An 18,881-nucleotide genomic window follows, 5' to 3' on the forward strand; every position below is an offset into this window, starting at 1 on the left:
TGTGTATGTACATCAGTATAATCACGTTATTATGATCTGGTGCTTTGCTGTGGATACACGCTTCCCTCCACATCAAAAGCGTCTGATTCGCTGTAGTTATTGGCTGCACACCATTTTTTTTTAAACGAAATAACATAATAACACAGCACATAAAAGTTAGCTGCAAGTTACTCTAAATAAATAAAACGGGAAACAATCAGCGGTCTGCTTTGGTCAAATTTACAACACTGTGTACAAAAATGTTCTGAAATCTGTAACCGAAAGCATGGACTGTGCATGGAAAAGGGTCCCAGGTGGTGTGTTCACGTGTTGGTGGGAAGTTCTAAAACCAGATTTTAAACTTGTCAACAGTCATTAACAAGCTATACTATCAAACAATGAAAAAAAGAAACTTTGCAAGTTTAAATATGAACAAAGGAGAAGGAAGTCTCTGAACCACAACCTGAGAGCCCCAAATGAAACCATTCAAACAATCTACATCTTCAACACAACAATAACATTTGCTGTTTGTAATGAATGTTCCTTTAAGAAGAAAAATCCCTCCAATTGCAGTGAGGGAGAAACGAGGTTACTTCAGGTTAAAGAGAGACAGAGAAGAAGAGTCTTGTGGTGACTCGTAGTGGCGTTTTGGGTGCACTCAGTCTGCTGTTCTGGCTCTGGTTCAGGCTATTTTTCAGGACTGTCAAAGATGGTAACAGAGCACGTCTACCAAATCCCAGGGCTGCAACTGAACACAGTCCACATTTATTTTCAAGAGACAATTACAATTATTTAACAGGCTGATTTGGTTGAGAGTTTTCCTCTGGATCTGCACGTTATCCATTGATTGAGTCTATTAACGAGTTTGTTAAAACGTACTGTGGAAGCTAAATACTCGGGCAGTCAGTTGGATGAGTGGGCTCTGGTATATGTGTCACGAGTCTTCCACACCATGCCTTAACATCATAAGTAGGGTTGAGTGACTCCCATGGGTCTGTAATGTGGTCTCGCCTGTGAAAGTAATGTCAATGTTCAGATAACATTTACAAACCCTAAAATGTGGAATGTGTCCTGAATTTAAAAGAGCTGGATGCAGTTTTCCCCCTAACTTAATAATCCTCAGACCTCAGTGCTGTGGTAAACCATACAACAATGAACAACCGAGAAGTCTGTGGGATCAAGTCTTGCAACATGTGTCTGGGATATACAGTACTGGGAGAAGCTCGGATAACAACTTTATTCCGTGCTCAGCTAGACATTACTCCACCATATATTTACATAGCAAGTAATTGTTTGCTGCTATATTAATGATCGGAATGTTGTATATGGCGCCTTTAAACACAGCTGCCTGTTTTTATGGCCGTTATCCGTCGTCTGCCATTTGACCCAGTGCCAAGCCACTGCCGGGGAGATTTGATCGCCTAGTGAGCATGAAGGGTGTTGTTCCGTCCCCAGGCTCCATCTCACCACAACAAAGCCCAGCTCGGGCTCAGGGCCACGCAGTTCAGTCACGTGCTGGTGGAACAGTCGCGTCAAGTTGATGAGATGTTTCACAACTGAACAGTCTAATTTAGAATCAACTAAAAACTGGATTTATGAAACCAGTGTCTAAAAATGAACACAAACTGTGGGATTTTCAAATCAACAGACAACACAGGGCAGGGTTTCTTAGAAGGCAAAGAACATAGAAGCAACGTTCTACTGCATTTCAACATGCAGGTCAATTTAGACATCAGTAAGCAATAAAAGCTGTAAAATGTCAAAATATGCTATTATGCAACAGTAAAACAAAACAAAAAACTGAAACAGCTTGAACCAATGTTAGATGCCATCTTAAGCTTTTGCTTAATCCCTGCATTTGCATATTTTTTTTACATTAGTGCCAGCTGTCATATCAGAATCAACATTGTGAATGTAACACAAAGAGGGTGTGAAGAATTTAAAACAGAACCTAAACAACAAAGTCCTGGTTCCAATTAGAAACGTGCAGGATAAGTAGTTCCATATTTCTCTAATTTTGCCACCATTTAAGAATAAATACAGCTGATTACAGCAACATATCATGTCCACAATGCAAATCATGTTTATGTTTCTGCTGGGATTTATTATTTCCCTGGTTATTTACATTATGCAGCTCATGGACATGTTTTGTGCTGCTTGAGAATAAATGCAGGAAAGATGAAGGTCAACAGTTTCCCGTGTCTCGTTCGAGACGTCGGCTCTTACCTGATACGACTTCATGGAGGCTGTAACGGTAGCGGAGGTAGTCGTGGCCCTCAAACCTCTGCGGCCATTGACACAGGGCCCGGCACTCCGAGTCTGCTTTATAGTACTCCACCAACGCCTCCTCAAACAGAGCGATGGCTCCTTCGTGGTCGGCTTCATCATACAATCTCACTGCTGCTGCGAAGGAGCGCTGCGAGGAGAGACGGAGGATCATGAGAGTCAGGAATGATGGGATGAGTATTCATGACCTCCGGTGTTCAGCAAAGCTCCTTGTGATATACCGGTGTAATGAGGCATTCATCTTTGACAGTTTTATATCAGCAAATGTTTGTTGTTCATAAATTCGTTTTACAAGTTCGTTTTGTCCTGATTTGAAAAAAGATTAAATTAGGTCACACTGATGATCTGAAACATGCTCCGGTAAGAAAAAGAGATAAAACAAGTCAAGTGATGTGAACACGTCTCTGTATTAAGATGTCCTGGTTCACCTGGTGAGGCCGAGCTTCTCGGTCCACGAAGTGCTCCTCCTCAACGCCCTGCTGGTCTTTGTACTGCTCCAGGTTCTGACCCATCTCCACATGTTCTGGGTTGGCCTGGAAATAAGTGTGAGCCGCCGCCGCCGCCTTTTCAGGCTGCTTCAACTAAAGAGAGAAAGAAAGAGCGATGTTCTTCATTAATAACAATAACAGACCGGTGAAGGCACGCATTCAGCTGTGCAGTTGATGAAGTGAGTTTGTAACTGCAGGAAGAAAGTGTTTACGAAGTATCTGCCCAACACAATCACAGAATAGGAAAGAGTGATTCTGTTGAATGTATTTCTCTTTTAAATATGTGAAACCGGATTAAAATCAAATGGAAATTATTTTTTTGTAAATTCAAGTGCTTTCAGAAAATTTGGAAAATCAGAGACAACCTGCAGGCGTTCTTCTGCAGGAAGAACAGATCACTACGAGGGTGCATTCAAACATTTCCTAATCAATTTTTGGCAAGTAATTCAGAGTCCACTTATAAGAAGTAATATAATTGAATTTAATTAATCAGAAAACAGAGAACAGACTGTTCCCATCCACATCTTGTTATCAGAGAGAGACGTCTTTATTGCAGTTCACTATTCCTGCAGCTATGATGACGCATGAGGTCTCTGCACTCAAAACTATGAACTTGATTGATGCTGGGACGGGAGTATTCAACTACATTTTGACCGCAGGCATCACAACCTCTTCCTAAGAAATGTATCAAACATAAACACATGGGAAAAGAGACCGTTTACTGTTGCAGGCAAGATAAGAGACACGCTGAGTAGCAGGGAAATGTTGATGTGTGTTTGTGAGTGATACGGATAGAGTGCAGATGAAGACTGAAAGATGAAACGCATGAAAGCCAGCAGCTGTAATACATCAGCTGGTCGACTGAAGAACTAAACCAAGCACATCAAAACAAGGCAAAACCAGTGGAGTATGCTGTGACAGACAAGAAGCAAATAGGATCTTAGTATGCCACGATTAAAACCTCACAATGCTAAAAAGGTACATCTTCCTACCTTGTGGTTTTTAACGAATTTTCAATTAATCTGTCAATTATTTTCTCAATTAATGTATTGTTGGTTTAGTCAATAAAATGTCAGAAAATAGTCCAAACGTTTTAAAAATGTCCAAAACCCAAAGATCCTCTCATTGGAGGCGTTAGAATGAATGAATAATGACTAAAGTAATAAATTAATCAAAATAGTTGTTCATTCATTTATTTTAAGCAACTCAATCAATCGTCTGATATTTTTCAGAATGTGTGTGTCTGTCTGAATAAAATACCCGAGTCTATAAAGTTCATGTTGTCAAAAAACAAAAACAAAGCTCATTTCAGAGATCCCAGATGTCTCGCGCAAGCTAGTCTCTTGTAGCTTTAAGATACTCTTGTCCCTTAAAAACTCGTCATTTTGGAAGATCTCAAACATCAGACATGCCTGGTCCTTATCAGATAAGATCCTCATCATGCTCAAGCCTGAACATGGGTCACCTCACACAACTACTTCATACAATAGCCCCTCACTCCACAGGTCCATGAACTCAACATAGTCAGAGAGAGAGACCTCCAAACCATTGCTTCTTCTTTTTCCATTCATTCACTATTGTATACAGTACACGCAACAAAGCAAAAAACGAATCATAAATCATTGATAAAAAGCATGTAAATGGTCTTGTACAGCGCCTTTCTCGTCTCTCAACCACTCAAAGCGCTTTAACACTACATTCACCCATTCATACACTGATGGCAGGGACTACCATGCAAGGTGCCACCTGCCACTCAGGACTATCAAGCGTTCAGACCCATTCAAACACGGATGGCGCAGCAATATTAGAAGTTATATATATCGATAGCAATTTTGGGGGTTAAAGGAGCCGGGGATCGAACTGCCGATCTTCTGATTGAGGGACGACCCGCTCTACTTTCTGAGCCACAGTTACGTTGCGTTTGACAGTAACTGAACAGAACAAAACGTGCGTTAAGCAGGAAACAGAAGCAGGATGACATGCTGAGGAAATAAAAGACAGATTCAGAGAGGTGCAAACAGACAGAGCTTGCTCTCTTGTGAAGGATATTTTGCAGCAACATTATTACCTTTGTTTAAATCCTTCATGTTCCCAACAGGTGCAACTGTAATACAGATCCCCGTGTTTCACAGTTGAGAAGGTCAGCCTAACTGGCACGACTGCCAAAAACACAACTGGCTGAGAGAGCTTCTCAACACACTCAGCCCTCTGTTGTGCCACTCGGCACTCGTTCATGTTGTCATGAAAACCTTTGTGCTTTTTGTTGTGTTTTCACGGGGTGAGTTAGAAAGATAAAGCTCGGGAATTCCCACATTTCTACAAGATTTGGAAAATATGTAGCTCAAGAGCAGAATGACCCTTTCTTCAAACAGCTGAATGCAGACCCACGTAGATACAAAAACAAAACTTTGTTTCCACGAAGTCCGCTCAATGCTTCATAAATCACAAACAGATCTGATAGAAGAAGCAGAAATTCCTTTTCCCCACAAACAACACACTCCTTCATGAAGAATGACTCCCATGAGACACGATTGGGTCTCTTTAATGTGGCAGCAGAAGAGGCAGGAGAGGAAAGCCCAGCCGGACATGCGAGGTCCCCCGTAAAAGGCAAAAGAGTAGAGGCGGCGTTGAGTGCATTCCTCGTCAGATCACCCGGCTGAAGCCACAGGGAGACAGAACTGGATGATTAGGTTCACTGAGTGGCACATATTAGGTCTTCTTGTCAATTCATGTGGAACGCATTACGAAATACTGTATGAAGAACAACTCCAATGCTGAATAAGAGTACGGACAGAGTTCAGACAGAAAATGGCCCAACACAGAATATGTGATGGCATGCTATTTCCAGTGCAATAGATATCAATTGGAGATCAATATTCAGATTATCATATAGTAAGAAATGAATGACAGACAATATACAGAAGAAATTGCTGCACTTACATGCATATTCAAAAGCAAATGCACCAAGTTAAAACCAATTTTATGACGGAGTTCTCATGAAATGTGCAGATGTAAACCACAATCAAGTAGAAACAGACTGCACAACACACATTAAGGAAAGACGAGTAAACTAAAAACTCAGTTGCAACACTTGAGCACACATTAAAACGTGGAATGCATTAAATCGCTGATGTAATCACTTATTGTGTCTTGGGTTGGATTTTTTTTTTCGTTTAACTGATGGCGCAACTGCAAGCATACATCATGAGTCCTCTGCTGCTGCATTCCTGAAAAAGGCTCCCCAAGGTTATTCAGAGAGAACTCCCCCCTTAAAGACACTGTTGTTGACTTGCTAATCATCTGCTGATACGTTTAGTCCAGACTCCCACAGACTTAACAGCAAAGATACAGCGGTTGTGGTGTACAAAAGGAGTGAAGAGGTGAGGGGGAAGCTCGTCTGCAGTCACAGACCTGCACTCACCTGCCTCCACCTCCTCCGGCCCCGGCTGCCCTCAGTCCCTCGGGGGACAACCTGGCTCAGGCCAGATTAAATGGAGGAATAGTGCATCGTGCAACGTCCCAGCACAAACACAGCTGTGGTTTGCCACAGACAGCTCTATTGTCCCGAGACTAGACACCCCAAAACCTGGGGAAGCCTTGAACATTTAGAGGCCCCCTGTGTTTTTCCTGTTCTATCGTGAGGCTTTCACAGTCATGGATAACATTATTGCTGACAAAAAGACAGAAAAATATCAAATTGTGCCATGACAAAACCTTAAATTTCCATTTGGAGGAATCTGGAACAGTTAAGCAGAAGAAGAACAAAGACCAGATCTACTGTGTTTTTCAGTGAGAGACAGATTCACCAACTTGGGTGAGAAAAGATTTACAATCACCTGAACTCACACATACAAGTGACTACTATGTTATGGAAACAGATAATTCAACATGGAGGATTTCTTGGAGTCTGAGTGCTTTATCAAACTGTCAAAATCGAATAGCCCACGCTTGGAGATTCTGAATGGAAAACACATGCTCATATATCAACCAGAGCAGAGTGAAAGGTTGATACACCCTCTGAGGGTGACGGAGCAGAAATCAATCATGGGTTTAAAGCTAGATTGCCATTATTCTGAATAGTGTCATGGAAAGCACAACAGCCTATAAACAGCAGTGTATGCGTAAATCAAAATGTCTCATCTCTCCTGTGTCTGCCACAGAGGAGAGAATGGATACTAGGAAAGTAAGTTGTTTTCTGTGAAAACTGTAGACGTTGTGCTGCGTCTCTCGTGAAAGGTAGGGATGAAATCAATATATTTCTTTCAACTTGCGCATCACTTTGCTCCACATACAGCAACTGAAAAATGTCAGCACGAGCACTACACAACAGAAATAATTGATCTGAACTCTATCAGTGAATTCTGACATAAAACTGGACGAGATTTAAAACCACAGCAACGCTAAAACTCTGCCAATAAAAGCAAACCGTGTGTACATCTTGTACCACATGAGTACATTTTTCCTCCCACATGAATTTCAAAAGGAGCACCTGCAGAGGTGAATAACTACCACTCAGTCCGAGTCCTCAGTTTGCCCTCCTCACTAAACAGCAGCCCGAGTTAGAGCTGCTGGACCGCCCTGACGCCTCGCACCGAGAGATGTGCTCTTGATGTGGGCACCGAGGAGTGCCAAGGCAAACGTACATTTGCATGCTTTTCTCCTCTGGGCCTCCTGCTTGATTCCCAGGTATGTAAATAAGCTTGAGCTGGCGCCAGAGATGCAGAGGTGAAGTTGTGGCAAACAGCACGTATCCTACAGCTACACAGATGACTTATCAGAAGCAGAACTACCACACAACAAATGAGGGAGGAGCTGGCAACAAGTGGTCAACGAGTGTCAAACCTGGCAACCGCAGTCCAGTATACTTGAGAGACAAGCTGGTTTAAAGAGTTCTTCCAGCTTAGGAAGCTCTTGTAAAGATAATAGAGGTCAGTGTTCAGGTTAACACTGGACACGAGCACAGCTGCAATGAATCAGAAGACATCCATGTGCAGTGAGGATGTCGAGGCTAAAGAGAGTGTTTTCAGGTCTTAAGGTCTCAGTAAGCTCTTACCGAAGTGAGTTATGGTTGAACAGTGACTGAAACCACACTTCACACTCTACTATCTGACGTAGGACTTGGGGAGGGAGCTGCGTCCGACTATTTTTGTAACTTATCGAAACAGACAATGTGTAATAGGCCAGATGTGCAGAGGTGAGAAGGCTAAATGACTTATTCACTTGACCTCATGATCATCAGACATTTAGCATCCGATAAGCCTTAAAACACATCGGTGCATGACTCGGATCGGACTTCCTCGATCACATTTCATCTTCTAACCGGTACCTGTAAGAATACACGGACACCATTTCAGCCATTTTCAGTCTGAACTTGACTTCATTGCTAATTCCTTACATCTTACAGCTGAATTTAAATAAACCATTTAGCCTGACCCTTCCTGAAAAGGCGCATTAAATCATTACTGGCTTCCTACAATACGGTATGGCACCACTTTGCATTGAACGCATTCCAGCTGAAACATCTGCGAGCGTGATAACTGCATCCATGTACCGCCGATAATGGTGTTAAGGTCGGTAAAGTGAGGTGGTGTCTGCTTTAGAAAAACCAATGCGTTACAGCTGCGGGGGAACACGTTATCAGACAAACAACAACAAAAAAGAAAATTTCAGCTCAGCCTGAGCTTGTAAAAACTGTTCCAAGGAAAGGGATGGAAAGATGACATTAAAGTGAAACTCTGAGCTGTATTTAAAAGTAGACTGGTAATAACTGCCAGGGGTTCCTACCGATCTAAAACTATGGACCTATAAAAACAGGGAAAGACCTCTTTGCTGCACAGCTGGGCCCTAAACACCACAGCCATCTGTCTGAGGAGCACCGAGTCTGTTTGTACCAATCCAAGGAGCGTTTGAACGAGAATATTTATTCCCGTCAGTAGTCATTTTCCTGACCAGACCAATAGCAAAGTTTACTGTCACTAAACCAATATTTGTGTTACAAAGTGGAGGGTTTGAGGCATATTCGTCTTTAGTATTTATCCCCACGAACAAGCAAACCAACCACATAATTATCCGTCTTTGGCTCAAGAACAGCCATAACAAAGCACAACACTGAAGCTGTTTAGACACAACATCAGCGGGGAACTTTATGATAAGAGAAGTACGCTCACATCTGAGTTCATCTCATCGCGAAAGGAAATAGATTTACCGGTAGTTTCTTCTTGCTGTGCTGTAAGTGTGTTAGAGGAGCAGGGTATCAAGACTCAACACGGTATTTAAATAATGAGTTTAAATCTTGAGAAAACATATTGGACTTTAAGAGGCTGGCACTTGGATTTGACCATCTCTCTGGAAAGAAGATTGAGAACATTTCACAATGCTTGTAAATCATGAACAAATGGGAGTTGGATTATGGTTAGTTTTGCCTGATTATGGTTAGTTTTGCCTGGCTGCTGCAAAGGCCCCTCTGACTATCAAACAGAGCTTTTTATTGCCAGGGCTGGCAGCAGCAGCAGCAGCAGCAGCTATGCTGAGGGGAAGGCATTGGCACTGAGGCCTGGCACGAGGAACACGCTGTAGGAAAGTTTGTCTAAAACGGCTTATTACCTCCCGATGAGGCGAGCGCCTCACTTCCTTCCACTCTGGATCGCTTCAAAAAAGGCACACAGTGAGCACTTTGATTGACGATTCAAGGAACTTCAGAAATTCCTGGAAGTCTGGAAAACAACTTAGGTCGGGTTTTGAGTGTTTACACTGGAAGATCCCCTTCTGTAAGACAATATGTAGACCCCCCTATCCAATCAGACGTAGGTTTGACAAGACAACATTGTGGTGGACACACATGTTGTCTCACTCGATCACTGAACGCCACAGAACATGACAGACTCTACAAATGAACCACTCCATTACGCTCCCTCAAGTCTTTCGTCTCATTAACTCGGTAGCTTTGATTGACAAAAAGCTGCTTCAGCACATGCTTACTGTACACACACAGGCCACATAATGTCTTTACTGTACACTGCAGGTGTGAATTAGTCGCTTGATAATCTCGCCTAAATGATCCAGACAAGGGTTTGTTTTTGCTCTGCACTTTAACACAAGAGCCGGACTGTTATCCGAGACTTTTGCCGTGCGAGGCAGGAAACCAGTCGGCTGGGCAGCGTGTACATTACATGCAACATGGCTAACATGTTAAGCACATGCTGTGGAAAAAAAACACAAGGGGAGCTTTTCCTCTTAGTGATGTCATGGGTAAATGTGGTCCACCTTGATGTCCTCCCTCCTTCTCCGTCACACCACCCCCCTCTTTCTCTCATCTGTCCATCCTGCTGACAGCTCAGCACAGTGGCCTCTTTCTGTCTGTCCTCGCCCCGCCCAGGGCCAGAGCGTGCTCCTCCTATAAGGTCATGTCGAAGGAATGCCTGAAAAAGCCTCACCGCTGTCGCTTTTAAAAAGCCTCTTTCATTACCCCGTGATAAACACAGGAGGCATGACTCGCTCTTTCCTTCACCGGCCTCCATCAGTCATCCATGTTAAAAATCCCCGGCAGGCAGAGATTTTACATCCAAAAGAAAGCATCCCCTGATCAGCTTTGATTAAGGGGGAAAATGAGTGAACGTACTTGACCTCAGTGGCCTGAATGAGCCCAGAATGTGGAACAGGCACTCAGGATTCAGAATCCATAAGCTATCAAAACACAGTTCATGTCCCATTATGAGCGAATCTGGATCAGGCAACGTGAACTGCTGTTTGCACATCTGTAGTTGTTTCTGCACTGTGGCTGATAAGGGGAAATGACTGCTTCCATTATCCTCTCCATCTCCAGTGACAGCACAGTTAAGCTTTGTGGGAGTTAACACTGAGAGACCTGACACCACATAGGCTACTGTATCCTTAAGCAGCCATCACCCTCTTTTCCCATGTCTGATCTCGCTTCCTGGGCAGTTTTTAGGACAAGGCCAGCTTTGTGTGGCCTTGTCACACAAGGTGTGTACATTTTAAGTAGTGCAGACGGAGTGGAAAATCACCCATAATGTCTTCCTCCTCCCCTGCCGCCCACATGCCCTCCTCCCGACACCTCTCTCACGTTCCCTCCTGGCCAAAATACAGTAAAACACACACTCTTTTCTCTCAGAAACTTCTAAAAACAGCTGCAGACGCCCACTGAGCTCCGTCTTATTTTTACGCTACAATCCTCTGATCTCACACTTCACCAGTTTCCACTCACATAAAGGTGCCTTTTTCAAGACTGGAAAAACAGACTGCGACTAGTCCGAGAAACGTGAAACAGTTGTGTTTTGTCTCTCTAACTTTGGCTTTGGTTGAGGATGTGGTGTGTGTATCAAAGGTGTATACAGACTGGAACTGGAGCCCACAGATACGAGCAGTCATCCTTTCACTAGAAACCTCTACTGTGCTGCAATAGCTTAAAGGAATAGTTTGCCACTTTGAGAAACTTATTTGCTTTCTTACAGAGAGCTACAGTATGTGTCTACACACGTTTGAGCCTCCTGTGTGTACATTTTTTTTCAAGGCACTTAGTGTCGTTGTCCATCTGGTCATTGTTCTCTCCATTTACGCTGTTAACGGTTGACGTTTGGAAGCTCAACGGAGGTTACGGTGCTTAATCAGCGGGTGAAAGCAAACACCAGATTCACCATTAGTTATGGTTTTGTAACAGGCTTAGTCCGCTTGACGTTTCACCTCGTTTTTTTTCTGCTGTGTCCAATATTTTCATAGCTTACTCTGAGAATCATGCTTACAATCTGGCTACGCTTTTATAGAGGTTGACACCAAGAAATGTCCAAAACACAACAAAATGAAAAGAAAAGCAATAATACAGTCAGAGGGCATCGCTTCTGAAGATACAGACACCGCCACACACTTCTAGTGGGTCATAAGTGATTATATTTGTATCAGTACATTTTTTTTTTTTTTTTAGTAAAATCCTAATCTCTGTGCCTTTAAATTCAAGGCATGAACGTGACATTGCTTCTCAGTGGACACACTGATGTTTCACCCCCAATCTTTACAAGAATAGACGAAACATGCATCCCAAATCACACCCGTTTAGATTCGTGCAGCCGGGAGAAGCATAACTCCAGCATAAGAAGCATTACTGTTCCTTTCACACATTTGTCTCAAAGGTCACCACTCTCTCAGAGGCGGTAACATGAGACCAAACCACTTCACATCCGAGAGAAACATTACGAGGCACACCACATTTGAGAAACACATTTACAAGCACGCCACTCAGGGACAGGGGTCAAAGGTCACCCTCTCACATGAGCGTGAGCGCATTCAGCGTTTCCACTGAGTAAAGTAAAAAAAGTAAAAGGTGAGCATGATGTGGTGTTTAAGTGTTGAATCTAAAGAAGACAAACGTTTAGTTCAAACACAACAGGGTCTTCAAGAAAGAACAAAGGAGGACGCTATGAGGAGCTGTGCGTAGTTGTGTGTGTGTGTGTGTGTGTGTGTGTGTGTGTGTGTGTGTGTGTGTATCCCAGCAGACAATGCTAGCATTCATTCAGCCACTCAGTTCTCACCCTGTCTGGGCCCCCCGCTTACCCCAAAGAAGTATAAAATATATTTGTTCATATTGAAATCAATCTGGTGTTGTAGCAATGAGTCGCTTTTAAAAAGGCAAAGGCCATTACACAACGCCCACAACACTCGACTTATGCCGAGAGACTGAAATGCATCTGAGAACCAATGACGGATGCAAAGATCACTAATATGTCAAACTGTCACAGGAGAGTTAAAGCCATTAAACTTGTGTCCTTTTAATGAAACAAATCTACAGAAAGAGTTATTTTCGGATGAAAGTGAGCACTTACGAGCAACTTCCCATGCTACTAAGAAATGGCAATCAGCATAGTTGATGTTGAGTGAGTCGGCTGTCACGACAGAAAGATCATCTTAAACCCCTGAAGATTGTTCCCCTAGATTCGAGTATGACAGGTTAAAGTGCCCTGAAGGAGTATTTCCTGGTTCATCCTCCCTCCTCTGGTGAGGTAATGGATACACCCTTTTCTGTATGCTAAATCAAAACAATGACAGAACGGTCCTGTCCAATGTTTCATCACAAAATCAGCCCATAAATCAAGCCACTAACCTCAAGCCCTGGAAAAACAAAAGCCTCCCCCGGCACACTCCAAACAATTGTAGGAAAAATGTCAAGAAATGGCCAAGAAAGTAAGCAAAAAACTGTCACGCCTGCATGGTTTGAGGATTACCTGACGGAGAGAAGAATGTGCCTCCTTCAACCTCTTCCTTAAGCTGCTGGTGGTATGCGTGCTGACACCAAGTGACCCAGATCCACAGCAGAGCATGAAGGTTAAAATTACAAAATAGACAGAGCAGGAGTCCTCTCGCAGCATCACAGAGAGCCAGCTCAAGTGTTTCTAATGATAAAATGGTCCTGTAATGGCTCCCTTGCCTATAAAATAAACCTCTTCCAAGGCACTGAACAGGTAAGATGGTGTGGAGTTTACAGTAAGTGTTTCTCCCTTTCGCTACCTCCTGGAGTGACACAGTTTAGCGCAAAGAAGAGGCAAGAAATGCAGACTCAGGTTGGTTGTGTAAATACATAGCAGGAGACAAAATACTCCAGCTCAGGAGATATACAGTCAGTGATGTTTCTTGTCTTAGCACTTGTTGCTTAATTAAAGTCATGCACCCATCTGTCTTGGCTACTGGTCATTGGCATTGTTTCACTGATGGGAAGGGAGGCATCATCCCCAGCTGAGAAGATCTAGTTTTTTAAATTTTTTTATAACAGAGCAAATCCAACCGCTTATTTAAGACTGGCCTCTGACTTCTCATAAATCTGGGACAATAGTGGGACCAGCAAAAACAACAACAAAACCATTAAAACCCGTGTCAAGGGAATGGAGAAATATAGCCTCTATTATCAAGGAAAACAAATCCCTGTGCAGTAAATTCAGTATGGCAATTTAAGAATGTAAGAAAGAAAACCTTGATATAAAGTAAGAACAAAGTGTTGGGTGTAAATTGCACTGACAGGCTTGAACCATTATTGTGGATAGAAGACATTCTTGACATATTTGGAAACCGAACAAACAACCGAGAAATGATTTAAGGACCAACTGCAAAGACATTCGCACGGACGTGTGCACAAAAACTCACACACCCAGATACACACTTTTACGTTCACCCGGTGGGAGATCTTGGCACAGACGGTGTTCAAGTGACAGCAACAATAACTTAGATTTATTGCAAGTGCCTTTTAACAGTCAAACCTTGCACATAATGAGATGATACAGAAAGCAAATAGATTTTCAGTGAAAGTGTTGGGAGAAAATGCTGACAAGAACTCATTTCAGACATTTTGTCAACCCGTCAACACTTCCCTCTGGGGTGCTGTTTTCAAAAATCCGGCCACGCTGCCGTGTCAGGGTTCCAACACACCGCCTCACTTCATCTGGTTTTTACACACACACTCGCTGCGAGTCGGAGTGTGTGGACACGTGTGAGAAAACCCAAACTTGTGAATTTGTTTGCATGTGTGAGAGGCCATGTCTGCCGACCGGTGAGTGAGCGAGTGGCCATAACTCGTCTATACGAGTGCGTCCACACATGACAACATGAGAAAAGTTACTGCAGAGGTGCGACACTGTTCCCTTGTAGAGAGGAAAAAAAGATGTGTGAATAAAACAATAAGTGGGAAAGGCCTCAATTTGGCAACGTATTGCACAATATTTAGATTTTCACAAATATCATGGAACTGAGAAGCAAGGAATCTGTCCATCCGTCTGTCTGTTCTTTGAATATCACAAAAACCGCTCAGCCGATCTACTTCTCATTTGGTGAGTGTTTTGTTGGGGACCCCATGGAATGCTTTGTCAAATTCGGTGCAATTTGGACACACAGTTCACTTTTGCTGCTGGATGCTGGGTATACTAACGTTACAACCAAACTCTTCTTCACTTCCCAGCAGCCTTGACCAGGACCGGAAGCCAATCAATCGTCTCGCTCCAAAGGGGCGAGCGTTCTGAAAGGACCGCACGCAAAAAAACAGGCACGACCCCTGACAACGCTGTAAGCTGCATTACCAGGAGCCAATAAATAGGCCCATTCCAAACAGGCACGCTCTCTGAATGGGCATGCCTCAAACGGGCACTGCACCAGCAATAATAAAGCTGGATGTACTATGATTGGAGGTACTTCTATCCATACTTCAGACCTTGTACACACATGTTTAGAACCAGGTAAGGATAAAAGCATATCGTGCAAAGGAACGATAAGACGTAACCTTATAATAAAAGATAGTTTCCTTAGCTAGTTTGCTTCACTAATTAATATTTTTTTGCAGTCTACAAAAAAGCTGTCGCTTTTATTGACGTCATTTTAATTAATTACTTTTACTATTTTTTCCCCCCATTCTTTTTATTTCCATTCAAGCTTTCACAGGTTCCAACTCAAGCTTTATCCACCACATGCCATCCAATCAGTTTATTTCTATTTTCTACTTCTATTTCTGTCTATTTCTATTTTCTACTTTTTAACTGGTGGAGGTAATTAAGAACCACCCTCAGGGTGATGTAGTTAAATCTCTTCAAAGGCCTCAAAAAAGTGATTTGTACTCCTTTCATAAACACAACATGTTCCTGATGCTGCTGTCACGTTACACAAATCTAGTTTTCTTGACGCACAGCATGCTGACTGGAATTTGGTCCAAATAACACCACATACACACACACACAATTTTTCCAAGATCCAGTAAGATCTGAGGATGGTAGGACTCAAGCAAGTGTGTGTAGTATACCCATCTCTATGTCATATCCATTAGCAGATGTTCTCCACAACAGTAATATCCAAATGATATTAAATGTGTAAAATAAATAAGTAAGCAAGTCTGTGCATGTCCACCTCTTCCCATCGACTGTTCAACCCCTTGCACAGAAGGGGGCTCATTCCTCTGCCTTTTCCTTTGATGTGACTGGTTGTGAGCCCGGACAGGATTGAGGTCAGGGGTCGTGGGGGTGCCAGGCTGATGACTTAGTGGTGAGACGTCCCAGGGAGCAGCATGCCTCTCATTCTCAAGCAGTGATGGAGGAGCCGTGGTGTTCAGATGAGACGCACAGTGATGGAGGCAACTACATCCCACCAATAGATGAGGGGGAACTCTGATGTGTCAATCAGTGACCATCGCGCTGATCAAAGACTTTTAATTTGAAAGGTTTTTTAAGAAGAGTCTGCCGTTTTAAGCAGAACCGTTTAAAGTTTATAATTTGCTTGCTGACAGAGACAGGATTGTGGTCAGGAAAATACAAGGAATCAAGGTTTTTGTTAAGAATGCTAGTGGCGTGGCTCAGCGGATAGCAATGTTAGTCGAAAATGTTATCATCGTCATTGTGAGCATGTTGTAATACTAGCGTTAGCATTTACCTCGAAGCACCGTTAGGCCCAAGTACAGCCTCACAGAGCCGTTAGCATGGCTGTAAATACCAGTTGTTTTATTAATTATCAGGCCGCATTGCAGCCTCACTAATTTGTCCACTACAGACAAACTCTAGGCACATTTGATACTCATTGACTTTCAGACTCTGTTTCTGGGTAAATGACCCATAAGAGTCGTGAGAGCAGCCTGGATCAAATGTGGAAAACTCAGCTGAGGATTTCTTCTTAATTTCTTTCATTCTTTCCTTTCAACGTTGGTGTGTTTTCCTATACCATCTGGAAATCTAGACGCAAAAGAGATGTTATTAAAAGCTTCACCAGGCCCAGTGTGGTAAAGGGGCGAGTATAGTGACAGCGGTAAAGCCCAGTACTGCCTTGCTTCATAAAAGAGACTGTGTGTTGGGCTGATAATAGGTCAGGGTGGGACTGCTTGACTGCACTGTGTAATCAAGGTTGTGGTTTTGTACAACATGAATGAAACAGTCAGGAGTTTGGTCCTGCTTGTAATCTCAGTCGTGCTGCTGCCTAGTCTTTGCTGGTGCAACTTTAGAGTCATCGGCCAAGCACATGTGAAAGTTACATTCCAAAATCAGAAGACACCGAAGTCAAAATCTTGACTGAAAATAAAAAAATGTACAATGCTAAAGCCATGCTAATCTCTTACAAGCATTAATCCAGACATGGCAATAATATGCTCCATGTGTCTTTCCCTTGAGATCTTAAATATGGTTCCAGCACGGATTTCCATCCCTCATTATGAAAAGCTGCTTCCACTTTACTTCTGCCCTCCATTGTTCTTTGTTACGAGGGCAACCCTCACATGCCTCTGCTGTTAGAGGCACTGGGAGCGCTAGCGATGTGGGTGCCGACTAATGGAGACCAATTGTCCTCGGTAGAGTTAAAGTCTGCCCATTTGGTTTTCATTCCATACCAAATTCAAGAAAGAGTAAAAGTCTGTCTCCCCGATTGGGCATATTTAGGGGAACTGAGCCCTCGTAAGTCCAGGCCTGAATTCTCCACGGTGTGATAGGTAGAAAAAAAGGGACAGAGGAGAGAACTGGCCCAGATGTGGGTAGTCTGTTCACAATCTTACACTATTTGCTTGTCTGTTGAGATTCTATTTCCTGTTGTAGAAAATCCTGTTTGACCACACACAGCGTCTGTGTTCATGTGAATGAGAGAGAGCTATACACCACATCATAGACTCAACAAGTGGCATTTGTATCAGTGAGAATGAGAAAGAATGTTGTTTTAAAAGTTTAAGAAAAATAAGTACAATTTAAAACTAGACAGAACAAAAATAACAAGAGCAGATTTCACTGTAAAAAGCTACTTGTATAGTTATTTATAGTTGCTATAAATCAGAGGCTATGCAAAACACTATTACAAATACCAGTGACTGTTTCTAAAGAAAACCGGCTTTACCAAAGCCCCAGACTTACACCAGCACCTGAGGCCCATTATCAGACGAAAGCACCGTGGGAGGTGAAAACAATCACCTCCATCTCTCCGAAAAAGATCTCATACCCTGTGGAGATAGAGCCTTGAGCGTCCTTTGAGACTTTTACCTCAATGAGATGATTGACTGACAAGCTTCAGATAAAATCCAACTGTAAATGTTAAATGTCCTTATTTTTAAGTTTTCCTGCAAACAAGTCAAACAGATCTGGAATGTACTTCCTAATCATTATACGATGACAACAGCTATTGAAACATGTCAACCTCATGGTGGCACAAGAGGGGAAGTCTGGGGACCACTGAACTCAGTAGACTTGTCTGAACAAAATGTCAAAGCAATCCATGCACGAGTTGAGATATTTCAGCCAGGACCGAGTGGTTTTTTAAAAATTGTTAGTCTTAAAATCTTTTATTGCTTTTGGTTCATGTTGTTAGCAGATGGACTTTAAACCTTGGGGTAAATATAAACAAGTTCAAAACCAGCACAAAGGCCTTGAGCACTGAAGGCCTGTAGTTTGAATGCAGCTTTACTGACTGACTGATTGACAGGCTGTCTGGATGACTACCAATAGTGACTAAATGATACAACAAACCCACCGGCAGCACCAGACTCCATTTAGAATAAGTGTTTCTGTGTGTGTTGTTCCTCATAACAGTGAATGACTGACAGCAGCTAATGCGTCCGTACAAACCATCCTGAATCACTTATGGACAGAGATATTCATCGGCACCCTCAGTCTGCATGAGAGCAGCCCACCTGGTAATGCTTTCTGCTGCGGTCATGCTGGGTCACAGGCAATAAAATCAACACACTTTCTACTGTACGATGGAACACCGGGGCCTTCCGCTAAGGAGCGTCTCGGAAAATAGAAACATGTGCCGAGATTACCTGTCGCGGTTAAACAAGAGTCACTACGAGATCGGCTTGGATTGGAGCGAGGCGAGAAAGATGTGTGTGGGCAGAAGGATGCGTGTGTGCTGAGTTATTGCTTGTTGATGTGTCCCACCTGCATCAGCTCCACTGGCTGTATGTGCAGTCTTGCAATGTGTGTGCACCTCGAGCAGAGGTTTGTTTGAGCATCTGTGTGCTCATGCATGACTGTGAGTATCCGCACATCCACCCGCGTGAGCTCCAATCTCCCCGCTAGGGTTGAGGGCTTACAGACTCTCCGGTCTAATTTAGCAAGTAGAATAAATAATGATGTGCGCTGACACTCCAGAAGGTCACAGGATTTGTGTTACCCCTCGAGT

The 18,881-nt window shown here is 43.0% G+C and overlaps 1 protein-coding gene across 1 annotated transcript in view; it reads right to left on the minus strand.

The window, feature by feature from the left end:
• p3h2 (prolyl 3-hydroxylase 2) overlaps window positions 1-18,881 on the minus strand; it is a 45,572-nt gene that overhangs the window by 11,704 nt on the left and 14,987 nt on the right. The window contains exons 2-3 of the mRNA XM_079267879.1: window positions 2,694-2,846; window positions 2,206-2,395 (exon numbers count right to left, since the gene is read on the minus strand). Coding sequence (XP_079124005.1) covers window positions 2,206-2,395; window positions 2,694-2,846 — 343 coding nt within the window. The remainder of the gene's footprint in view (window positions 1-2,205; window positions 2,396-2,693; window positions 2,847-18,881) is intronic.

Source organism: Melanostigma gelatinosum (assembly GCF_949748355.1).
Source record: "Melanostigma gelatinosum genome assembly, chromosome: 4".
Classification (NCBI taxonomy): domain Eukaryota; kingdom Metazoa; phylum Chordata; class Actinopteri; order Perciformes; family Zoarcidae; genus Melanostigma; species Melanostigma gelatinosum.